Below are 18,906 nucleotides of genomic sequence, written 5' to 3'. Positions count from 1 at the left end.
ACATCAAGAAGCCTTAGTTATTGGTGGCTCCAGTTTCCATGAAGAAGTTTGATGATGATGATGATGAAGATGATGGACGATGCCCTACACTGACGATGATGAATAAGGCAACGTCGTTCACTATCATTGTTTATTTTTTATTTTTTTTATTGAACCTTTATTTAACTCCATTCTGTCGGTCCCGTGTGGCTCAGTTGGTAGAGCATGGTGTTTGCAATGCCAGGGTTGTGGGTTCGATTCCCATGGGGGACCAGTACGGAGAAAAAATGTAGGAAATGTATGCACTACTGTAAGTCGCTCTGGATAAGAGCGTCTGCTCAATGACTACATTGTGGAGTTAAATGGCTTCCATGACTTCCCCGACTGCATTAGAAAACAAACATTGAATCTTAAAGCTGCAATATGTACATTTTTGGGCGACAAGACCAAATTCACATAGAAATGTGTTATAGATCTGTCATTGTCATTGAAAGCAAGTCTAAGAAGTGGTAGATCTGTTCTATGTGCGCTATATCTATGCTCCGCTCCCCCTTAAGTTTTGTTTTTGTGTCATAAACTTTCAGTTTAGTACACCATCTTCAAACAGCTGAAAATACAATATTTTTGGTTATGCAAAATATATTTCACAGCGATTTAGATGGTACAATGATTTTCTTCATTCTACTTGCTTGTTTTGTCACATAAACTGAAATTAGGTGAACTATTAGAATTTCAGCAACATGAAATGGTGGAGAGTTTCTGCATAGCACATCTTCAAAGGGATAGTTTGGGATTTTGGAAATGCAGTTTAAAGGAAGTTTCTAACTAGCATTAGTGCAATGACTGCTACTGTAGCACGCTAGCTGTTCCTGTAGACTTCCAGCCATTGTGCTAACACTAGCAAAACTACCTCTAACTTCCTTCATATTCAATGCAAATACATAAAAATGGTATCCACGAGTTCATCCGCCAATGGGGAAGTAGATAAAGGGCCTCGTTGCCTAAATCCCAAACTATCCCTTTAACATTGTCTTTTTGTTGGTGGCTTATTTACATCCACCTCCATAAGCCCAACATGGCAACACACCATAGCAGCAGCAACACTGCTGGCTGCGCGCAGTAGAAACGTTTGTCATCTCTTGACAGTCCTTGCGTCCCTATTTTGTACATTCTGGCACCGAATCTATTTGGTTTTGGGCTTAGCTTCTACTTGAGCAGCACATGGTGGGATGTTACAGAAAGCATATGGATAAATAAAGGATGCTGTCTGTACCTAAAACATGGGAGAGTCAAGGGGAGGCTCTTTAAAAATGTAGCCCTTTTCTGCCCCAATTCTGAGAGAGCGTTATGAAAATACAAATACATTGGATACATTTATATGAAATATTATCACGTTTGAAATCTGTAAACACTCAAGTCGTTCGGATGTGTATGCGTGAAAGCAATAATATAAGCTAAGAATCAGCGCGAGACCCCTACAACTATGACATCTCCCTATGTGCATGCCCATGGCCACATTAGAATATTTGGGAACATGAGACCACGATGATTAAAAGTAGCCTAGGTTATCATGCATGTTTGACGAAAAATAGTAAAAATAATTATTCCTTCAATTCTGTACAATCATTTAGAGAGCTAAATGTTGAGTTAGACCAAAAAAAATGGTGCGTAATGCAAAAGTCGCCAGCCATAAGACTGGCAATTGTAGGCTACGTAATATTGTAATCAAACGAAATACAGTTAATTGTATTAGGCCTTGCTATATGCCATTGGATGGGGGGGGGGGGGGGGGGGGGGCACACGTTACCTTTGTGCATGCCGGTGTATCGGTCCTTTAGAACTGTCAGTTCGTGGATTTTCCCGAACTGTTCAAACAGAGGTTTCAGGTCTTTTTCCTCTAAGTTCCGCGGTATCTGCCCGATAAACAGCTTTATGGCATCTTGGTCTTTCATGTTGCCGCTCTCCGGATGAATGGAAATGGATTCTGACCCGTTCATGGGTTTAGGAAATGTGATCTGAGAGTACTGGTGCTGGTGAGGGATAAGTAGTAGTGGTTGTTCGGTAGGTGGTGCCCCAGGTCCAGTGAAAACCAGGCTGGTGTGAGCGGGATGGGGCTGCTGTGATTGCTGCTGCCTTCTTGTTTCAGTCTGAGTGAATCTGGCCATTCTGAGCTGGGAGCACACTGGATAATAATGACAACACACACACACACACTGAGAGAGAGCAAGCACTCAGCTGGAAACCAGGCTCACCTTCTATCCAACACACAATACTATTCTGTTAGCAGCACTAACGATGACATCACTTTTCTATGATAATGAGGTAACCTTCAAAATAAACACCCGCATTTCAAAACATTGCAAAACTCATTCAAAATATATAACATTTTGATAGATTTTTATTGTTCTTATAACCAAATACAAGAAGGAATTTATGGGGAAAAAAATGTAACATGTTTTTAAAAGCATTATTTTAAGACCGCTATTGAAAAATACAATGTTCAGACTGGTATGTTGACAATATTGGGCCTATAGTGAAAAAAATCTATTATTTGTGCAGATGTAAAAGTGTTGTTGGGAGTACTCAGTAGGGTCTGTAGAATCTATATAGGGTGTCATTTCATCGGGCACTGAATAATATGGAGGGTTGCTGGCCTTTTACTACAACAATTCCATTACAATGATCTTTTGAAGTTACATCTGAAGCAACAAATTGTGTTAATGTGCCCTGCGTCTTTTGCGAGTCAGCAATTACAGTCTGTCTTGTGACAGCAAAGAGGTTATGCAAAATGTTTCTAGAACGGCCAACAACTGATGGGGTTTTAAGCATGTGATAGTGAACTTAAACTCAAATTGAACAGTTATAGCCATACAGTAGATATCCAACATATAGTCAGTAGTAGTAATTGCATTACATTAAATCTTAAAATGATGGATTTTTTTTAAGCCAGCATGAAAGAGAATTAAAGGATATACTACTTCCAATTCAGAAACATCAGGCATTCCAGTATCTGGTAATGCATGGTGTTGAGATGGACGTGACACTAAACTATACAAATGGGTGCCCCCATTTTAGAAAACAGTCAGAAGGTATTAGTTGTGGTGTTTATGTGTGCTTGTTCTCTAAAGCAGTTTTATCAGAGCGCAATGTGAATACGCTTTGTCACAATGGCATGCGAGAGTATCTTTTACATGAGTTATAACGGAGGGGAAATCACTTCATTGAAAGAAGTTAAGGTTTTAAGTTTGAAGAATACTACAGACTCTCTTTTAATGGATTTTAAACTGTAGAAGTGGCATTTAAAAATAGTACACGCAAAACAACAGTCCTTACGTCAACAGTGAAGAGTCGACTCCGGGATGCCTGCCGGCTGCCTGCCGCCTTGGGGCGGCAGGCAGCCTAGTGGTTGGAGCGTTGGACTAGTAACCGAAAGGTTGCAAGATCAAATACCCGAGCTGACAACGTAAATATCTGTCGTTCTGCCCCTGAACAAGGCAGTTAACCCACTGTTCCTAGGCCGTCATTGAAATAAGAATTTGTTCTTAACTGACTTAAAAAAAGGAAGAAAAAAAAATACATATTGTAAGCAGAGTTGCAAAGAAAAAGCCATATCTCAGACTGGCCAATAAAAATAAATATTAAGATGGGCAAAAGAACACAGACACGAGACAGAGGAACTCTACCTAGAAGGCCAGCATCCCGGAGTCACCTCTTCACTGTTGACGTTGAGACTGGTGTTTTGCGGGTATTATTTAATGAAGCTGCCAGTTGAGGACTTGTGAGGCGTCTGTTTCTCAAACTAGACACTCTAATGTACTTGTCCTCTTGCTCAGTTTTGCACCAGGTCCTCCCACTCCTCTTTCTACTCTGGTTAGAAACATTTTGCGCTGTTCTGTGAAGGGAGTAGTACACAGTGTTGTACGAGATCTTCAGTTTCTATGCAATTTCTCACATGGAACAAGAATAACAAGAATAGACTGACGTGTTTCAGAAGAAAGCTCTTTGTTTCCGGCCATTTTGAGCCTGTAATCGAACCCACAAATGCTGATGCTCCAGATACTGAAATAGTCTAAAGAAGGCCAGTTTTATTGCTTATTTAATCAGAACAACAGTTTTCAGCTGTGCTAACATAATTGCTAAAGGGTTTTCTAATGATCAATTAGCCTTTTAAAATGATAAACTTGGATTAGCTAACACAACGTGCCATTGGAACACAGGAGTGATGGTTGCTGATAATGGGCCTCTGTACGCCTATGTAGATATTCCATAAAGAATCATCCGTTTCCAGCTGCAATAGTCATATACAACATGAACAATGTCAACACTGTATTTCCGATCAATTTGATGTTATTTTAATGGACAAAACATTTGCTTTTCTTTCAGAAACAAGGACATTTCTAAGTGACCCCAAACTTTTGAACGGTAGTGCATTTTGATTTGTTTAACACTTTTTATATATATATATATATATATATATATATATATATATATATATATATATATATATATATAGCATGTATAGGCCTACATGGTATTGCATTGGGACCACTGGAATGGGTGGAATTAGAAAGTGCTGCTGGGTATGTAGACCTCAGTCCCCCAAGAAATAACACCATATATAGATTCTACAGACCCTACTGAGTATTCCCAACCCCACTTTTACATCAGCACAGAGTAGTTTTTTTCTCTATAAGCCAATATGTAATTTATAGTCCTACAGTCTATTGCATTGCAGTGAATGGAGTAAGGAGTCCCCAGCACTCTATATTGAACCCCTTGCACAGCACAATTTAAGGTTTGTAGACTCTATTGAGTAATTTGAATTACATATTATTTGTAATATAACCAACACAATACCTATGAACATACCAGTATTTGTGTAAACTCTCTTAAGAAATGCTGATATAAATAATACAATATTAAAATGAAAGTACATCAAATTATCACTTTTTTTTAAAGGTGGTTGCAATACTTTGAAAAACAGTTGTTTTACTACAGTCACGCCAAAAAAATCGATATTCCCAAAAATGTGTATGTATTTGTAGGGGGACTCTTATTTTGAAGGAAAAAAAGATCCTCGATCGTGCTGCCAGTGTAATATCCTGCTGCCAGGAGAACGGTAATCCGACACACTCGCACACAACATAGTACGAGAGAGGGGCTGATTGGGGGGAGAACGACTACACGAAAGCGATAGGCATATTCACCGCTCTTGAGCGACACCCACAGATGTCGGTATGATACTGCACCATCAGAGTGCAAATTCTTTGCATTGCCCAACCTGCTTGGAGAAGTTTGGGGCCACCTCCTTCCTTTTCTAAACTTCCCAATTCTTCCAGAAAACAGGCCACTATGCTTCTTTATCTCAAGTCCCTTACAGCCAGGCATGCCTTTGATGGCCTCTCAGTAGTTTCATCCCACTCTGACACCAGTGGAGCACTGTATGATACAATATGGTACTGTCCTTTAAATTAATATTTTTTTATTTGCTTACACGTTGTTTCCAATAGGCTACATACTGCTTTAAACCTCCAGGACAAAACCTGCAGCATCTTTCGATGCAAATAAATATGTGTGTAAAACTTCCCACTTTATTTCCATACTATTACCCTCAAAGTTAAAACTTCCCACTTTATTTCCATACTATTACCCTCAAAGTTAAAACTTCCCACTTTATTTCCATACTATTACCCTCAAAGTTAAAACTTCCCACTTTATTTCCATACTATTACCCTCAAAGTTAAAACTTCCCACTTTATTTCCATACTATTACCCTCAAAGTTAAAACTTCCCACTTTATTTCCATACTATTACCCTCAAAGTTAAAACTTCCCACTTTATTTCCATACTATTACCCTCAAAGTGAAAACTTCCCACTTTATTTCCATACTATTACCCTCAAAGTTAAAACTTCCCACTTTATTTCCATACTATTACCCTCAAAGTTAAAACTTCCCACTTTATTTCCATACTATTACCCTCAAAGTTAAAACTTCCCACTTTATTTCCATACTATTACCCTCAAAGTTAAAACTTCCCACTTTATTTCCATACTATTACCCTCAAAGTGAAAACTTCCCACTTTATTTCCATACTATTACTCTCAAAGTTAAAACTTCCCATTTTATTTCCATACTATCATTCCTTTATTTTGTCCCCATTTATTGCTAATTGTCTTGATGGTCTTGCATCGTTAGTTGCAGTGTTCAATCCATTGACTTCTTACTCTCTCTTCTGGAATATAAGAGGCGGCTTCAGTTAACTACAGTGTCAAACAGCATGTAACAATGAACATTACACTGTCTACCAGTGGAGGCTGATGAGAGGAGCTATAGGAGGACAGGCTCATTGTAATGGCTGGAATGGAATCAATGGGAGAGTCAAACATGGTGTTTCCATATGTTTGATACCGTTCCATTAATTCCATTCCAGCCATTACAATGATCCTGTCCTCCTATAGCTCCTCCCACCAGCTTCCACTGCTGTCTACAGTCTGGTAATTAGTGGGATATATTTCTGAACCACCAAATCAGCTCTTCCCCATTAAAAACCATGATCAGATCATAATCCATGCATCTGATTACTCAACAGATAATGGGAGAAAATTAGCAATGTAATAATGGAGAAAGGTTTTTTAGTCTGTGTGTTACTTCAAGAAACGTATGCATTTCCAAAGATGAATGGATAGTGCAGGCTAGCATACTATTATTTAACAAAAAACTACCCCGACTAACTTCATATAGGCTTCATTCATTTGTCCTCTCTATTTACAAATGCTGTCAAGAACACTTACACAGAAAATACATCTGTTCTTTGCAACTAAAGCCATGGCTTATAAAGCCAACTAACAAATAAAACAATACAGAATTTAAATACAGAACAGACAGCTATTTTGTAAAGTGAGGTATGTAAAACAAAGGGCTTTAATTGAACATATCTGCAGGATGTTAAAGCCATTTAACAGTGGATTAAATAAAGTGATATACTGTCAGTGACAACAGGTTCGCTTGTGTAGAGGGGAATCGATCTGGGCTGTCATGGCTGCTCACTGGGCACCGTGGGGGGTCTAGATCTTCGGGATGTCTCGGATTATCTTCTTCAGCTGGTTCCACTTCTCCAGGTTTAACGCCACACCTGAGGGAGACACAGACCAGTGAAGGGGAGTGTGTTTAAAATGCATATTTTCCAGGATGTTGAAAAGGCATCTTTTCCGGACGTTGAAAAATATGTATTTTCCAGATGTTGAAGTCAGGCTCATTTTTGGTTCTGAATGAAAGTTCAAAATACTTATTTTCCTGATGTTGAAAATACATATTTTACAGACGTTGAAAATATGTATCTTCCAGATGTTGAAATCAGGCTAATTTTTCGTTCTAAATGAAAGTTGAAAATAAGTCATTTATAGACGTCTATGTTTGGGCTAAATCAAGGCTGGTCCAGACAGGACAACATCTGAACCAAACATACACTTGTATGATTGGTTCAGATTTGGTCCGGACCAGACCAAAAACCAAGGTCTGTGGATGTGGAAATCAAGGCCGGTCTGGAACTGCGCCAAAAAAAGACGTCCAAAGGGCATGGTCATTGGTCTATGCTTACTGAGGTGTAGTTTACAGTGTTGCCTGAAAGTTAATTTTATGAATGCCCATCTATGTGGTAAGGCTACCGTTTGTAAAACACCAAACAACGACGTCCGGACAGGACCCCCAAAAAAGACGTCGGCTCGTGCTTACTGGGGTGTAGCATACCTTGTCGGTGCAATGGAATTTTATGAATGCCGTCCATTTGGTAGGCCCACTGTTTGTAAAACAGGATTTTGCATTGGCTTTATTAGTTCTGATTCATGTGGCTAATCAATTTGGCTGTTTAAGCTCTGAATATCAGCTACCCAACTTTATCAAGAGTTATCGCAAGCCTATTTGCAATGTGTTTACACAGCGGGAAAGGCAGAAGTATTCACTGATCATGACAATGGGGTGAAACTCCTGGACAACAGTTGTGATTGTCCATTCCATATTGTCCATTTAACTTTGACCCGTCCTGTTTTTAGGATATGTTGTTTGTTAACATGGCAGCTTATTTTTGTTGTTGATTGAGCCCCATTTAGGTTAGGATATTTTATCTGAGAAACCTGCATGATGTAAAAAGTGTCCGACTCATTACATTGTCATACATTTAATCTCCAGCCTGTAGGCTACAGAAAAGGCCACATGCTCTTTCTACCATACCCTATATCTGCTACATGATTTGTTACTAGATTTTTTTGACAGAACGTTGGAGCGCTGCAGAGATGTGTCTCTCCAACAGCACTCTGGAGAAGAGCACTGAGAATGGACAAGCAAAATATTTGCACCCCTGTCTTAGAGTGGGCACTGCTGATGAAAGGGCAGCATCAGTGCTCACCTAAAAAGCTCATATGCCACTCGTTGAGAGAAATTGTCATTGTTTTTGTACAGAATTATGTGAGGTTTTATGTGTTGTTGTTGGAGGTGCATCTTGGTCAGTTCATCAATCTGCCGCCATAGGCGGTCACCTAATTGTGCCTAATGAGCGGGCCGGCCGTGGTGCCGGGGTCCACATTGACAGGGAAGATCAATACAATAACTGCAGGGCGGGGTTCACTCTCTGACATTTCTTATTCTTTTTCTGAGATGTTTGATATGTTTGAATAACATGCCACACAGCACCCTGAAACAAGATTGAAGGTTTTTAATTCATTTTTGTATTTTTACCCACCACTTTTATTTTAGTTTTATTCAAGTGGACATGTATTGAATTCCAAAGGCATCTATCCGGCCACCTCAGTGGGAGATAGCAAGGACAGGACAGCCAAAGCAGAATAGTTTTGGCAGACAGCTTGGTACCTTGGCCTGCTTATATGTGCAGCAGAGAAACAAAAAGGGCCAACCATCATATACTCTATATAGCTTATTGGATAAGAAGCCTATGTTGTCACACTGCTACTGCCCTAGCCTTAAACTACAAGGATGTCGAGTGGCTATTTTGAGAGGGTGGAGGTCGTTGAGGCAGGGGAGCCAAGAGTGAGAACTTCCTGTACATGCGTTTTTATTGACAATTTCCATTAGCGTTTCACCAGGCTGGAGGCCTGAGACAACAAATCAATAGTGGGAACTAAAATGTTACATACAATTCACAGTAGCATTAATGCTGCTTCTTGTTAACCACTGAATCGGCACAGCGAGGCAGCCAAGCTTGATCTCCACAGCCTGGCCTGTAGTGACTGAGGCCCAGGACGAGCCATGACAGTCAGCTGAGGGAGCCACTTAGCATTCTGCACTGCTCATTAATTAATTCACACACACACACACACACACACACACACACACACACACACACACACACACACACACACACACACACACACACACACACACACACACACACACACACACACACACACACACACACACACACACAGAATGATTCTTAAATGCTCTGGCTGACATGGCAAACTTCACCAACCGTATATCTGACAAATAAGCACACAGTGTTTGAGATAATTCACCACTGCACTCTAGTTCTGCATTGCAAAGCACGCTCACTCAACTGGAAGGTTTTGTTCAAGAAAATTAGTGTGATGGGATGGCATATTGCACCAAAGCCCTTTATGGACCGCTAGCTTCAACCTCTCAGATGTAAAGTCCCCTATTTAGGGGACCTGCGTGGTTCTGGTACCAATTTTTACCATCATTTTCTCTTATAAATCAATCTGTGGAAACCATAGATCGAATTGGCTTGTATTGAGCGATAGCCCTGGTTCCACGGACACGGAAGTATATTCTGACCGCCTGTGATATGTAGGATGTGAAATCTGAAACCACTTGAAGCTGGGACCATTTCATTCGCTCTTCCGACTGTCCATCAACTCCTGGCTGAACCCTACATCACAACTGACAAAGCATATGCCTGCAATCCTTACATTGTAGTGCAAAAGGAGATTATGGTTACCACACTCAGAGATCGATTTATAACCATTAATCTAAAATAATTAACAGATTTTAAACAAAAAACACTTTGTTTGTCAAATATGGACAATATTAATATAAGGTGAAAGTTGATTTCCTAACGAGTTCAGGAAGCCAAGCTACAATTACAATATTTAGCAGACGCTCTTATCCAGAGCGACTTACAGTAGTGAATGTATACATTTCATACAATTTCATACATTTTATTTTTTTCTGTGCTGGCCCCCCGTGGGAATCGAACCCACAACCCTGGTGTTGCAAACACCATGCTCTACCAACTGAGCTACAGGGAAGTCACAAGCTAGAGCCCTGTGTGACGTTCACATCGGAGGGGGAGATGTTTTGATCAAGAGAGACCTTTAGAAAATATGCATATTTTCTCTAACACTAAACGTACGAATATGTATTTTACAGTTATAAGGAAGGTGAAATGTTATGAGTAATCAATTTAATAGTTATAAGGAAGGTGAAATGTTATGGGTAATCTATTTTATAGTTATAAGGAAGGTGAAATGTTATGAGTAATCTATTTTATAGTTATAAGGAAGGTGAAATGTTATGGGTAATCTATTTTATAGTTATAAGGAAGGTGAAATGTTATGGGTAATCTATTTTATAGTTATAAGGAAGGTGAAATGTTATGAGTAATCTATTTTATAGTTATAAGGAAGGTGAAATGTTATGGGTAATCTATTTTATAGTTATAAGGAAGGTGAAATGTTATGGGTAATCTATTTTATAGTTATAAGGAAGGTGAAATGTTATGGGTAATCTATTTTATAGTTATAAGGAAGGTGAAATTTTATGAGTAATCTATTTTATAGTTATAAGGAAGGTGAAATGTTATGGGTAATCTATTTTATAGTTATAAGGAAGGTGAAATGTTATGGGTAATCTATTTTATAGTTATAAGGAAGGTGAAATTTTATGAGTAATCTATTTTATAGTTATAAGGAAGGTGAAATGTTATGGGTAATCTATTTTATAGTTATAAGGAAGGTGAAATGTTATGGGTAATCTATTTTATAGTTATAAGGAAGATGAAATGTTATGTGTAATCTATTTTATAGTTATAAGGAAGGTGAAATGTTATGGGTAATCTATTTTATAGTTATAAGGAAGGTGAAATGTTATGGGTAATCTATTTTATAGTTATAAGGAAGGTGAACTCTTATAGTTAGTGGTTTTAAAATTTGCCAATACTATATTTAGAAAGCATATAAGTAATTTCAAGCCTTATTCATACAGTTTTGGTGAATAGGAAATACGTCATAAAATATTTCATATTTTTATAATATTTGTACTGCATATTTAAGTTTGTATCCTCAAAAGTGGCTACACCTCAGCAATTAATAACTCCTTTTCACCAGAAAGGTGACATTTTAAGTTTTATTGGAGTATGCAATATTACTAGTTATTGTTTATGGTCCTCTCATGATAAATAATTTATTTTGGGGATAACGTAGATTACATTTTAGAAATAAGCTTTTTGTGTGTATGGAACATTTCTGGGATCTTTTATTTTAGCTCATGAAACATGGGACCAACACTACATGTTGTGTTTATATTTTTGTTCAGTATTGTTTGTTACATTTAAGAGATTGAATGGCGTGGATGTGAAAAGAGCACTCTGTCTGTACGATAGCCAACCTTTCCTCCCGGCTTCAGGAGATTGAATGGCGTGGATGTGAAAAGAGCACTCTGTCTGTACGATAGCCAACCTTTCCTCCCGGCTTCAGGAGATTGAATGGCGTGGATGTGAAAAGAGCACTCTGTCTGTACGATAGCCAACCTTTCCTCCCGGCTTCAGGAGATTGAATGGCGTGGATGTGAAAAGAGCACTCTGTCTGTACGATAGCCAACCTTTCCTCCCGGCTTCAGGAGATTGAATGGCGTGGATGTGAAAAGAGCACTCTGTCTGTACGATAGCCAACCTTTCCTCCCGGCTTCAGGAGATTGAATGGCGTGGATGTGAAAAGAGCACTCTGTCTGTACGGTAGCCAACCTTTCCTCCCGGCTTCAGGAGATTGAATGGCGTGGATGTGAAAAGAGCACTCTGTCTGTACCGTAGCCAACCTTTCCTCCCGGCTTCAGGAGATTGAATGGCGTGGATGTGAAAAGAGCACTCTGTCTGTACGATAGCCAACCTTTCCTCCCGGCTTCAGGAGATTGAATGGCGTGGATGTGAAAAGAGCACTCTGTCTGTACCGTAGCCAACCTTTCCTCCCGGCTTCAGGAGATTGAATGGCGTGGATGTGAAAAGAGCACTCTGTCTGTACGATAGCCAACCTTTCCTCCCGGCTTCAGGAGATTGAATGGCGTGGATGTGAAAAGAGCACTCTGTCTGTACGATAGCCAACCTTTCCTCCCGGCTTCAGGAGATTGAATGGCGTGGATGTGAAAAGAGCACTCTGTCTGTACGATAGCCAACCTTTCCTCCCGGCTTCAGGAGATTGAATGGCGTGGATGTGAAAAGAGCACTCTGTCTGTACGTTAGCCAACCTTTCCTCCCGGCTTCAGGAGATTGAATGGCGTGGATGTGAAAAGAGCACTCTGTCTGTACCGTAGCCAACCTTTCCTCCCGGCTTCAGGAGATTGAATGGCGTGGATGTGAAAAGAGCACTCTGTCTGTACGATAGCCAACCTTTCCTCCCGGCTTCAGGAGATTGAATGGCGTGGATGTGAAAAGAGCACTCTGTCTGTACGATAGCCAACCTTTCCTCCCGGCTTCAGGAGATTGAATGGCGTGGATGTGAAAAGAGCACTCTGTCTGTACGATAGCCAACCTTTCCTCCCGGCTTCAGGTCGCCCATGTCAGTGGTGTCAACTCTCTGATATCGTTCTGGACCTTGCCTCGGAAGAAACACCCTAACGTACCTCATCTTTCCTATCTGCAGACCAGAGAGAGTGTTACATAGAACGTGCTCGAGTGCAGAAATGTCTGCTGGTTTTAGACCTATAGTGATGTGGCTGTTTGCAAATCAGTGACTTTTATTGGAGCGTTGGAGCTGTTCCTCCCTGCTTCTTCTGGGCTGGGCCACCTGACGCTGGGAGCCTCTTACTCTTTACCTCGGGGACAGGCTTACAGGAGAGAAATGTATTTTCAAGACCATCTTTATTATAATTCACATTACGTAAGCGTTCATTAACAAAGCGTTCTCCCCATCTGTTTCGGTAAAAAGCTGAAGGAAAGGGCTGGAGAAATGGAACCACTCTAAAATTCATAGAGTTACGGGTGCAAGAACGGACCTTCCAGGATATCAAAATGATAGTTTTAACCATGTTTTATGGCTATATAGTGTTTGTTTACATTTACTTTGTTTACAAATATTGACGTGAAACAAGCTTATATTTTGGGTTCTGATGGGGTACGACATTTGAACTAAGCTCATGAGGCATTTCTAAGTTACATTCTTCAAGAATCAATGGGCATATTCCATTAATTCAGAAACCTAAAAATGGATGAAGCAACTGCAGATTGCCCCTTTAAAGAGGATGCTAAAAATATTGTACCATGATCAGTATAGTACCATGATCAGTATCAATGCACAGTTCATGTATTCTGAGTCCAAATCAATTGAAATGAATGGTTTGTGTAAGTGGAATTTAATGAGACACTACATGGCAGTGCAGAGATGAGATGACATACCTTGTCACTGCTGCTACCTGACTCCTGGGATTTGAGAATGAACTTAAATCAAACTTAAAATCAATCAATTTGCATGTGTTTAAGATGAACAGTCAGGAGTAAACTAAATCAGCCATCGTATCTGGATCAGCAAAGTAGATGTAGGCCATTAAACTTGAATTAAGTTGTATGCAGAAGTGCGCACAACTGCCTCTCAATCTCTTTCTTTGGGAAATGGAATCATTAGCAAACCAAATGCAGGCTGGAATGTTGACTGGCACTATCCATTCAATGCATTATTTCAATTAATATCCTCATGTGTAGTTTATTCATTCAATTTGCATTTCTCCGTCAATTCAATTTTCATGGAGTTAAAATGTATGTTAAAAGTTGCACTGATGCTAGTTAGCATATTGGTCTAGGTAGCCCAGTAATTTAATATCTAGCCGAAGAGCATTTCAATCATAGTGGGAGGAAAGGCCACAAGCTGTATACACGGCTGTATCTAGAGAATATCACTCTAAAGTTAATGAATAACATAATTGCATAAAGCAGCAAATTCTACTTGATTCTAATTACCAATTAACAAACTGATTGAGAGGGGACCACAAACACCTGAGCTAAGGAGGCAAGGGCCCTTTTCAAACAGATATAAATGTTTTAAACAGGGCTCTTTTTCTTTGCATCCTTAAGATAACCTATGTGGAAAACTATTGAACACTAGCCTATACTGAGCCCATCCTGTCATACTAAGACAGTTGGTTATTTCTTAAAGTAGGCTAAAGTAAAAAAGAAATGCCTCTACTTTGGCAATGTTTATCTCGAAATCGATGCACCTATGCTTTCCCGCCACCAGAGAGAAACAGAACTCAGCTCTAATTTTACAGGCTACTGATATCCTAAACTCTCGTGGACAGACTACTAAACATAAATGGTATCTGACCAAATTACGCACAATTTTTGTTCTAGGTTAATGGAGATTAGCCTACTGCATATCCCAAAATGATGTGGCCACAATAATTTCCTGTGAACTGAAATAATTCTCAGTCAAAAATAAATGTTTCATCCCTACACAAATGTTGCTGACAAAGAATACAAATATTGTCAGCATGGTATTTGCTAGCCCATTCATAGACGATAATGTTAATTATAAACTGGGTGGTTCGAGCCCTGAATGCTGATTGGCTGACAGCCGTGGTATATCAGACCGTATACCACGCGTATGACAACGTTTTTATTTTTACTGCTGTAATTGCATTGGTAGCCAGTTTATAGTAGCAATAAGGCACCTCAGGGGTTTGTGGTATATGGCCAATATACCACGGCTAAGGGCTGTATCCAGGCACTCCACGTTGCGTTGTGCATAAGAACAGTTCTTAGCCGTGGTATAATGGCCATATACCACACCCCTTCGTGCCTTATTGCTTAAACATACAGTATACCATCTATTCACGAACCTGTCAGCTGACAGAGGCAGATGCACCCACACTCCACTCCCGAATCTTGTCTAAACTTCAATACTTTGTCTAAATGTCAATAGGCTATGCCACGCTTGCTATACGGTTTTGGAAACATTTGGAACTAAACTTTCACGTCAGCGAGAAAGATTTAAAAAAAGTTAAATTACTACACACATTTATCAGGTTAGGGTTTCCACTCTGTAATATTTCCGTCTTACAGCGCTTGTTTACGGAAGACCACCTGTTCTAATTAATTATTGAAACATCTCCAAACACCTGTCTGTAACAGAAGGATGTCATAATAGTGTTGTAGCTGAAAAATAGCTGGCTGCAACTGTGTGAAAACCAGTTAAACAGTCTACAGTAAGCGTATATTTTGCATTTCTGAAATTATTTTGATGTGATGTGGAAGTAAAGGGTTTTATGTTTCCAAAACCGTTTCAAAAGCAAGTATTATTAACGTTTCTAAACGTAAAAACAGAGCGTTGGGATTGTAGTTCACATGAAGCCTGCGGTTGATCATACCTTCAGCTGAGAACCCTAGAGGGGGAAGCTGTGGGCCTAGCTATTTGCCTGAATCTTTTTTGTCAAGGCTCTGTAGTTTGGCCATGTTTAACTCAGCCTTATCCCCCACTTTCCCTATTTATACTGCTACTTGTGAACATGGAAGACATAAAATATACTGTTTCTAAGATTTTATTGAGTACTGTTCATATAAGGAAATCAGTCAATTGAAATAAATGAACTAGGCCCTAATCTATGGATTTCACATGACTGGGAATACAGGTATGCATCTGTATCAGATACCTTTAAAAAGTAGGGGTGTGGATCAGAAAACCAGTCAGTATCTGGTGTGACCACCATTTGCCTCATGCAGCGCGACACATCTCCTTTGCATAGTTGATCAGGTTGTTGATTATTGTCCCACTCCTCTTCAATGGCTGTGTGAAGATGCTGGATATTGGCGGGAACTGGAACACGCTGTCGTACACGTCGATCCAGAGCATCCCAAACGTGCTCAATGGGTGACATGTCTGATGAGTAGGCAGGCTATGGAAGAACTGGGACATTTTCAGCTTCCAGGAATTGTGTACATGGGGCTGTGTAATATCATGCTGAAAAATGAGGTGAAGGCATGACAGTGGGCCTCAGGATCTTGTCTCGGTATCTCTGTGCATTCAAATTGCCATAGATAAAATACACTTGTGTTTGTTGTCCGTAGCTTATGCCTGCCCATACCATAACCCACCGCCACCATGGGGCACTCTGTTCAAAATGTTGACATCAGAAAACTGCTCGCCCACCATAGACGTGGTCTGCGGTTATGAGGCATATTGCCAAATTCTCTAAAACGACATTGGAGGCGGCTTATGGTAGAGAAATGAACATTAAATGATCTGGCAACAGCTCTGATTATTCATGCAGCCAGCATGCTAATTGCACACTCCTTCAAAATCTGTGTTTAGAGTGGCCTTTTATTGTCCCCATCACAAGGTGTGTAATGATCATGCTGGTTAATCAGCTTCTTGACATGCCACAACTGTCATGTGGATGGATTATCTTGGCAAAGGAAAAATGCTCACTAACAAGGATGTAAACAAATTTGTACGCAACATTTTATAGACATAAGCTTTAAGTGCATATGTAAAATGTCTGGAATCTTTTATTTCAGCTCATGAAACATGGGACCAACATTTTATATGTTGCGTTTATATTTTTGTTCATTGTAAATTAGCAGAGGCACATAGAGAAACCCCCTATGGACACTCAAATGGATTGCAACCGGTATTGCATTACCTTGACACAAACCTACACATTACAAAAATGTGTCAAAAGTAGAACATTGTTTTTTGCATAGCCTACCATGTGTTATACCTCTGTGGGTTCTGTAGAGTTCATCATGAACAAAGACAGTAGTTGGATAGTGAAGAATATAGGCCTAATAATGCCCAGTTGCACTTAAGAAGGTATTTCGGGGAGAGTAAAATGTGATTTTCCACTAATTGGTCATTTGACCAATCAGATCACCTCTGAAAAAGATCTAATGTGAATAGATCTGATTTGATTGGTCAAAAGACCAATTGATGACACTTCCTTTTAAGGGGTCCTTGTTACAGGTTCATTCCATGTGTAAATACACCTTAACAAGTATTTTAGTTAACTGTAACAACTCATAGTTACATTGTAATAAGAACACGTAACTGGTAGTAATTGCGGTCTGTAATTACAGAAGTGTAACAAGAAATTATTGTTAGCACGCTTGTTACAAACAGGCAGGTTTCCACTAAATCCAGCAACTTCGTGTTTCACTTCTTCTCTGCTGCATCCGATTCATTAGCAACTGTGACAACGGTTGGGATCCCTTGTGGATGCGCTGGGTATCAGAGATTATAGCCTGGGCTCAATGGGCTATTATTACTTAGCCATTCATGTGCACTGTTCAAAATATATCTTGTCAACGTTGTTGCTAGCACTTGCCCCCAAAATAAAGCATACCATAGTTACTAATTGTTGCACATGATTTAGATAGTTAAAATTAAGTGTATCTGGAGGGGTACTTACCTGTAACTAATGTGTATTTATACATGGGTTGCACCTCCGTTGCGTTGTTGCCATTGTTATCAATGTTCTACAGACGCCGCATCCATACTGATGCTCCAAAGTAGAATGGGGCTAATGACTTTAAACCGGGGATAATGTCTGTTTCATCTACATTACACTATAGGGGTTTAGGAATATGACGCCATTGCTAAATTCTTTACATATTTAGTAGGAAACAACTTTGCCATCATCATCATCATGTTGTGAAATGTACTTTAGACAGATGGCAATGTTGTCATTAGTTAGCAAAGTTAGTCAAAGTTAGCTAGCAATGATAACATTTGCTAGCTAAAATCTGGAGGTCTCCCCTCAATTATAGCTAGCTAACTAACGCTACACTGCAACTAAAGTCAATCTGGCGACATCAAAATTCAGACCAAAAGTTTTACTACTAATTATTTGTCTCCAGAACGCTATGTTGGAGATCCAGAAACCTGTCGGGCGTTTCTCTCCCAGTGTTCCCTCATCTTCGAGCTGCAACCTTCTTAATTTCCCTCGGATCGCTCGAAGATAGCGTACCTGTTATCACTCATGTCCGGGAAAGCACTCCTGGGAGCAACAATCCACCGTTTGCCTCAGCCTGAGGAGTTTGTGGAGGAGGCAAGAAAAGTGTTCAATTCTCCGTTGTCCAGGAGAGGCTGCTCGGAAGCCACTTCAACTGCGACAAGACTCCTATAGTGTGGCAGACTATGCTGTGTTTTCTTTGCACTTTTGCCACGGAGAGTGCCTGGAACCCGGAATCCCTGTTCGACACGTTCCTTCATGGATTATCGGAGGTGGTTAAAACTTTTTAAAGCTTTGGTAAAGGGTAAAGTCTACAAAACCTTCACTGAATCTGTTTGTAAAATATTCTAGTTTTGAGAACAGAAAACTGTATTGAGATCAAATGTTAAATCGGTGAGAAAATTAGCAGAATGTCAGCCCAGTTCTATTTTACTCCAATTATCACTCACTGCAGGCAACTGAGCTTCCTCTCCTTAACATAATTCACAGGGAGAGGAAACTCCAACCGGATGCTTGACATTTATACCTCCGGTTAAACATCTGGGCCATTGTTCTATCTGTGCTATTACTAATACGTTAGTTAGTGTTTAGCTACATTTAAAATGAACTAATAGTTTGTGTTGACATACTTGGCTAGCTAGCTAAAGTTAACATGCTTGGTGTGCTCCATTTGTATCACTTTCAATGGGGGACTTTTATTATAAAGGCAAACTCCACTGTTGTGGTTAATCATTATTGTTACTAGCTT

The 18,906-nt window shown here is 39.8% G+C and overlaps 1 protein-coding gene and 1 long non-coding RNA gene across 12 annotated transcripts in view; both read right to left on the bottom strand.

Moving 5' to 3' along the window:
- LOC115192639 (CUGBP Elav-like family member 5) overlaps positions 1 to 2,264 on the bottom strand; it is a 335,938-nt gene extending 333,674 nt beyond the window's left edge. For all 11 annotated transcript variants that reach the window (XM_029751379.1, XM_029751383.1, XM_029751380.1 and 8 more), the window contains exon 1: positions 1,787 to 2,264. In XM_029751379.1, coding sequence (XP_029607239.1) covers positions 1,787 to 2,144 — 358 coding nt within the window. In that variant the 5' untranslated portion in view covers positions 2,145 to 2,264. The remainder of the gene's footprint in view (positions 1 to 1,786) is intronic.
- Positions 2,265 to 6,869: 4,605 nt separating this feature from the next.
- On the bottom strand, positions 6,870 to 18,637 carry LOC115192638 (uncharacterized). Its single transcript, XR_003877968.1, has 2 exons — positions 18,174 to 18,637; positions 6,870 to 7,113 (listed from the first exon to the last, which is right to left on the bottom strand). It is a non-coding gene; the product is annotated as an uncharacterized LOC115192638 (long non-coding RNA).
- Between the last annotated feature and the right edge of the window lie 269 nt (positions 18,638 to 18,906).

Source organism: Salmo trutta, chromosome 4 (assembly GCF_901001165.1).
Source record: "Salmo trutta chromosome 4, fSalTru1.1, whole genome shotgun sequence".
In the NCBI taxonomy this organism is placed as follows: domain Eukaryota; kingdom Metazoa; phylum Chordata; class Actinopteri; order Salmoniformes; family Salmonidae; genus Salmo; species Salmo trutta.
This window is presented reverse-complemented; position numbering and strand designations above follow the sequence as displayed.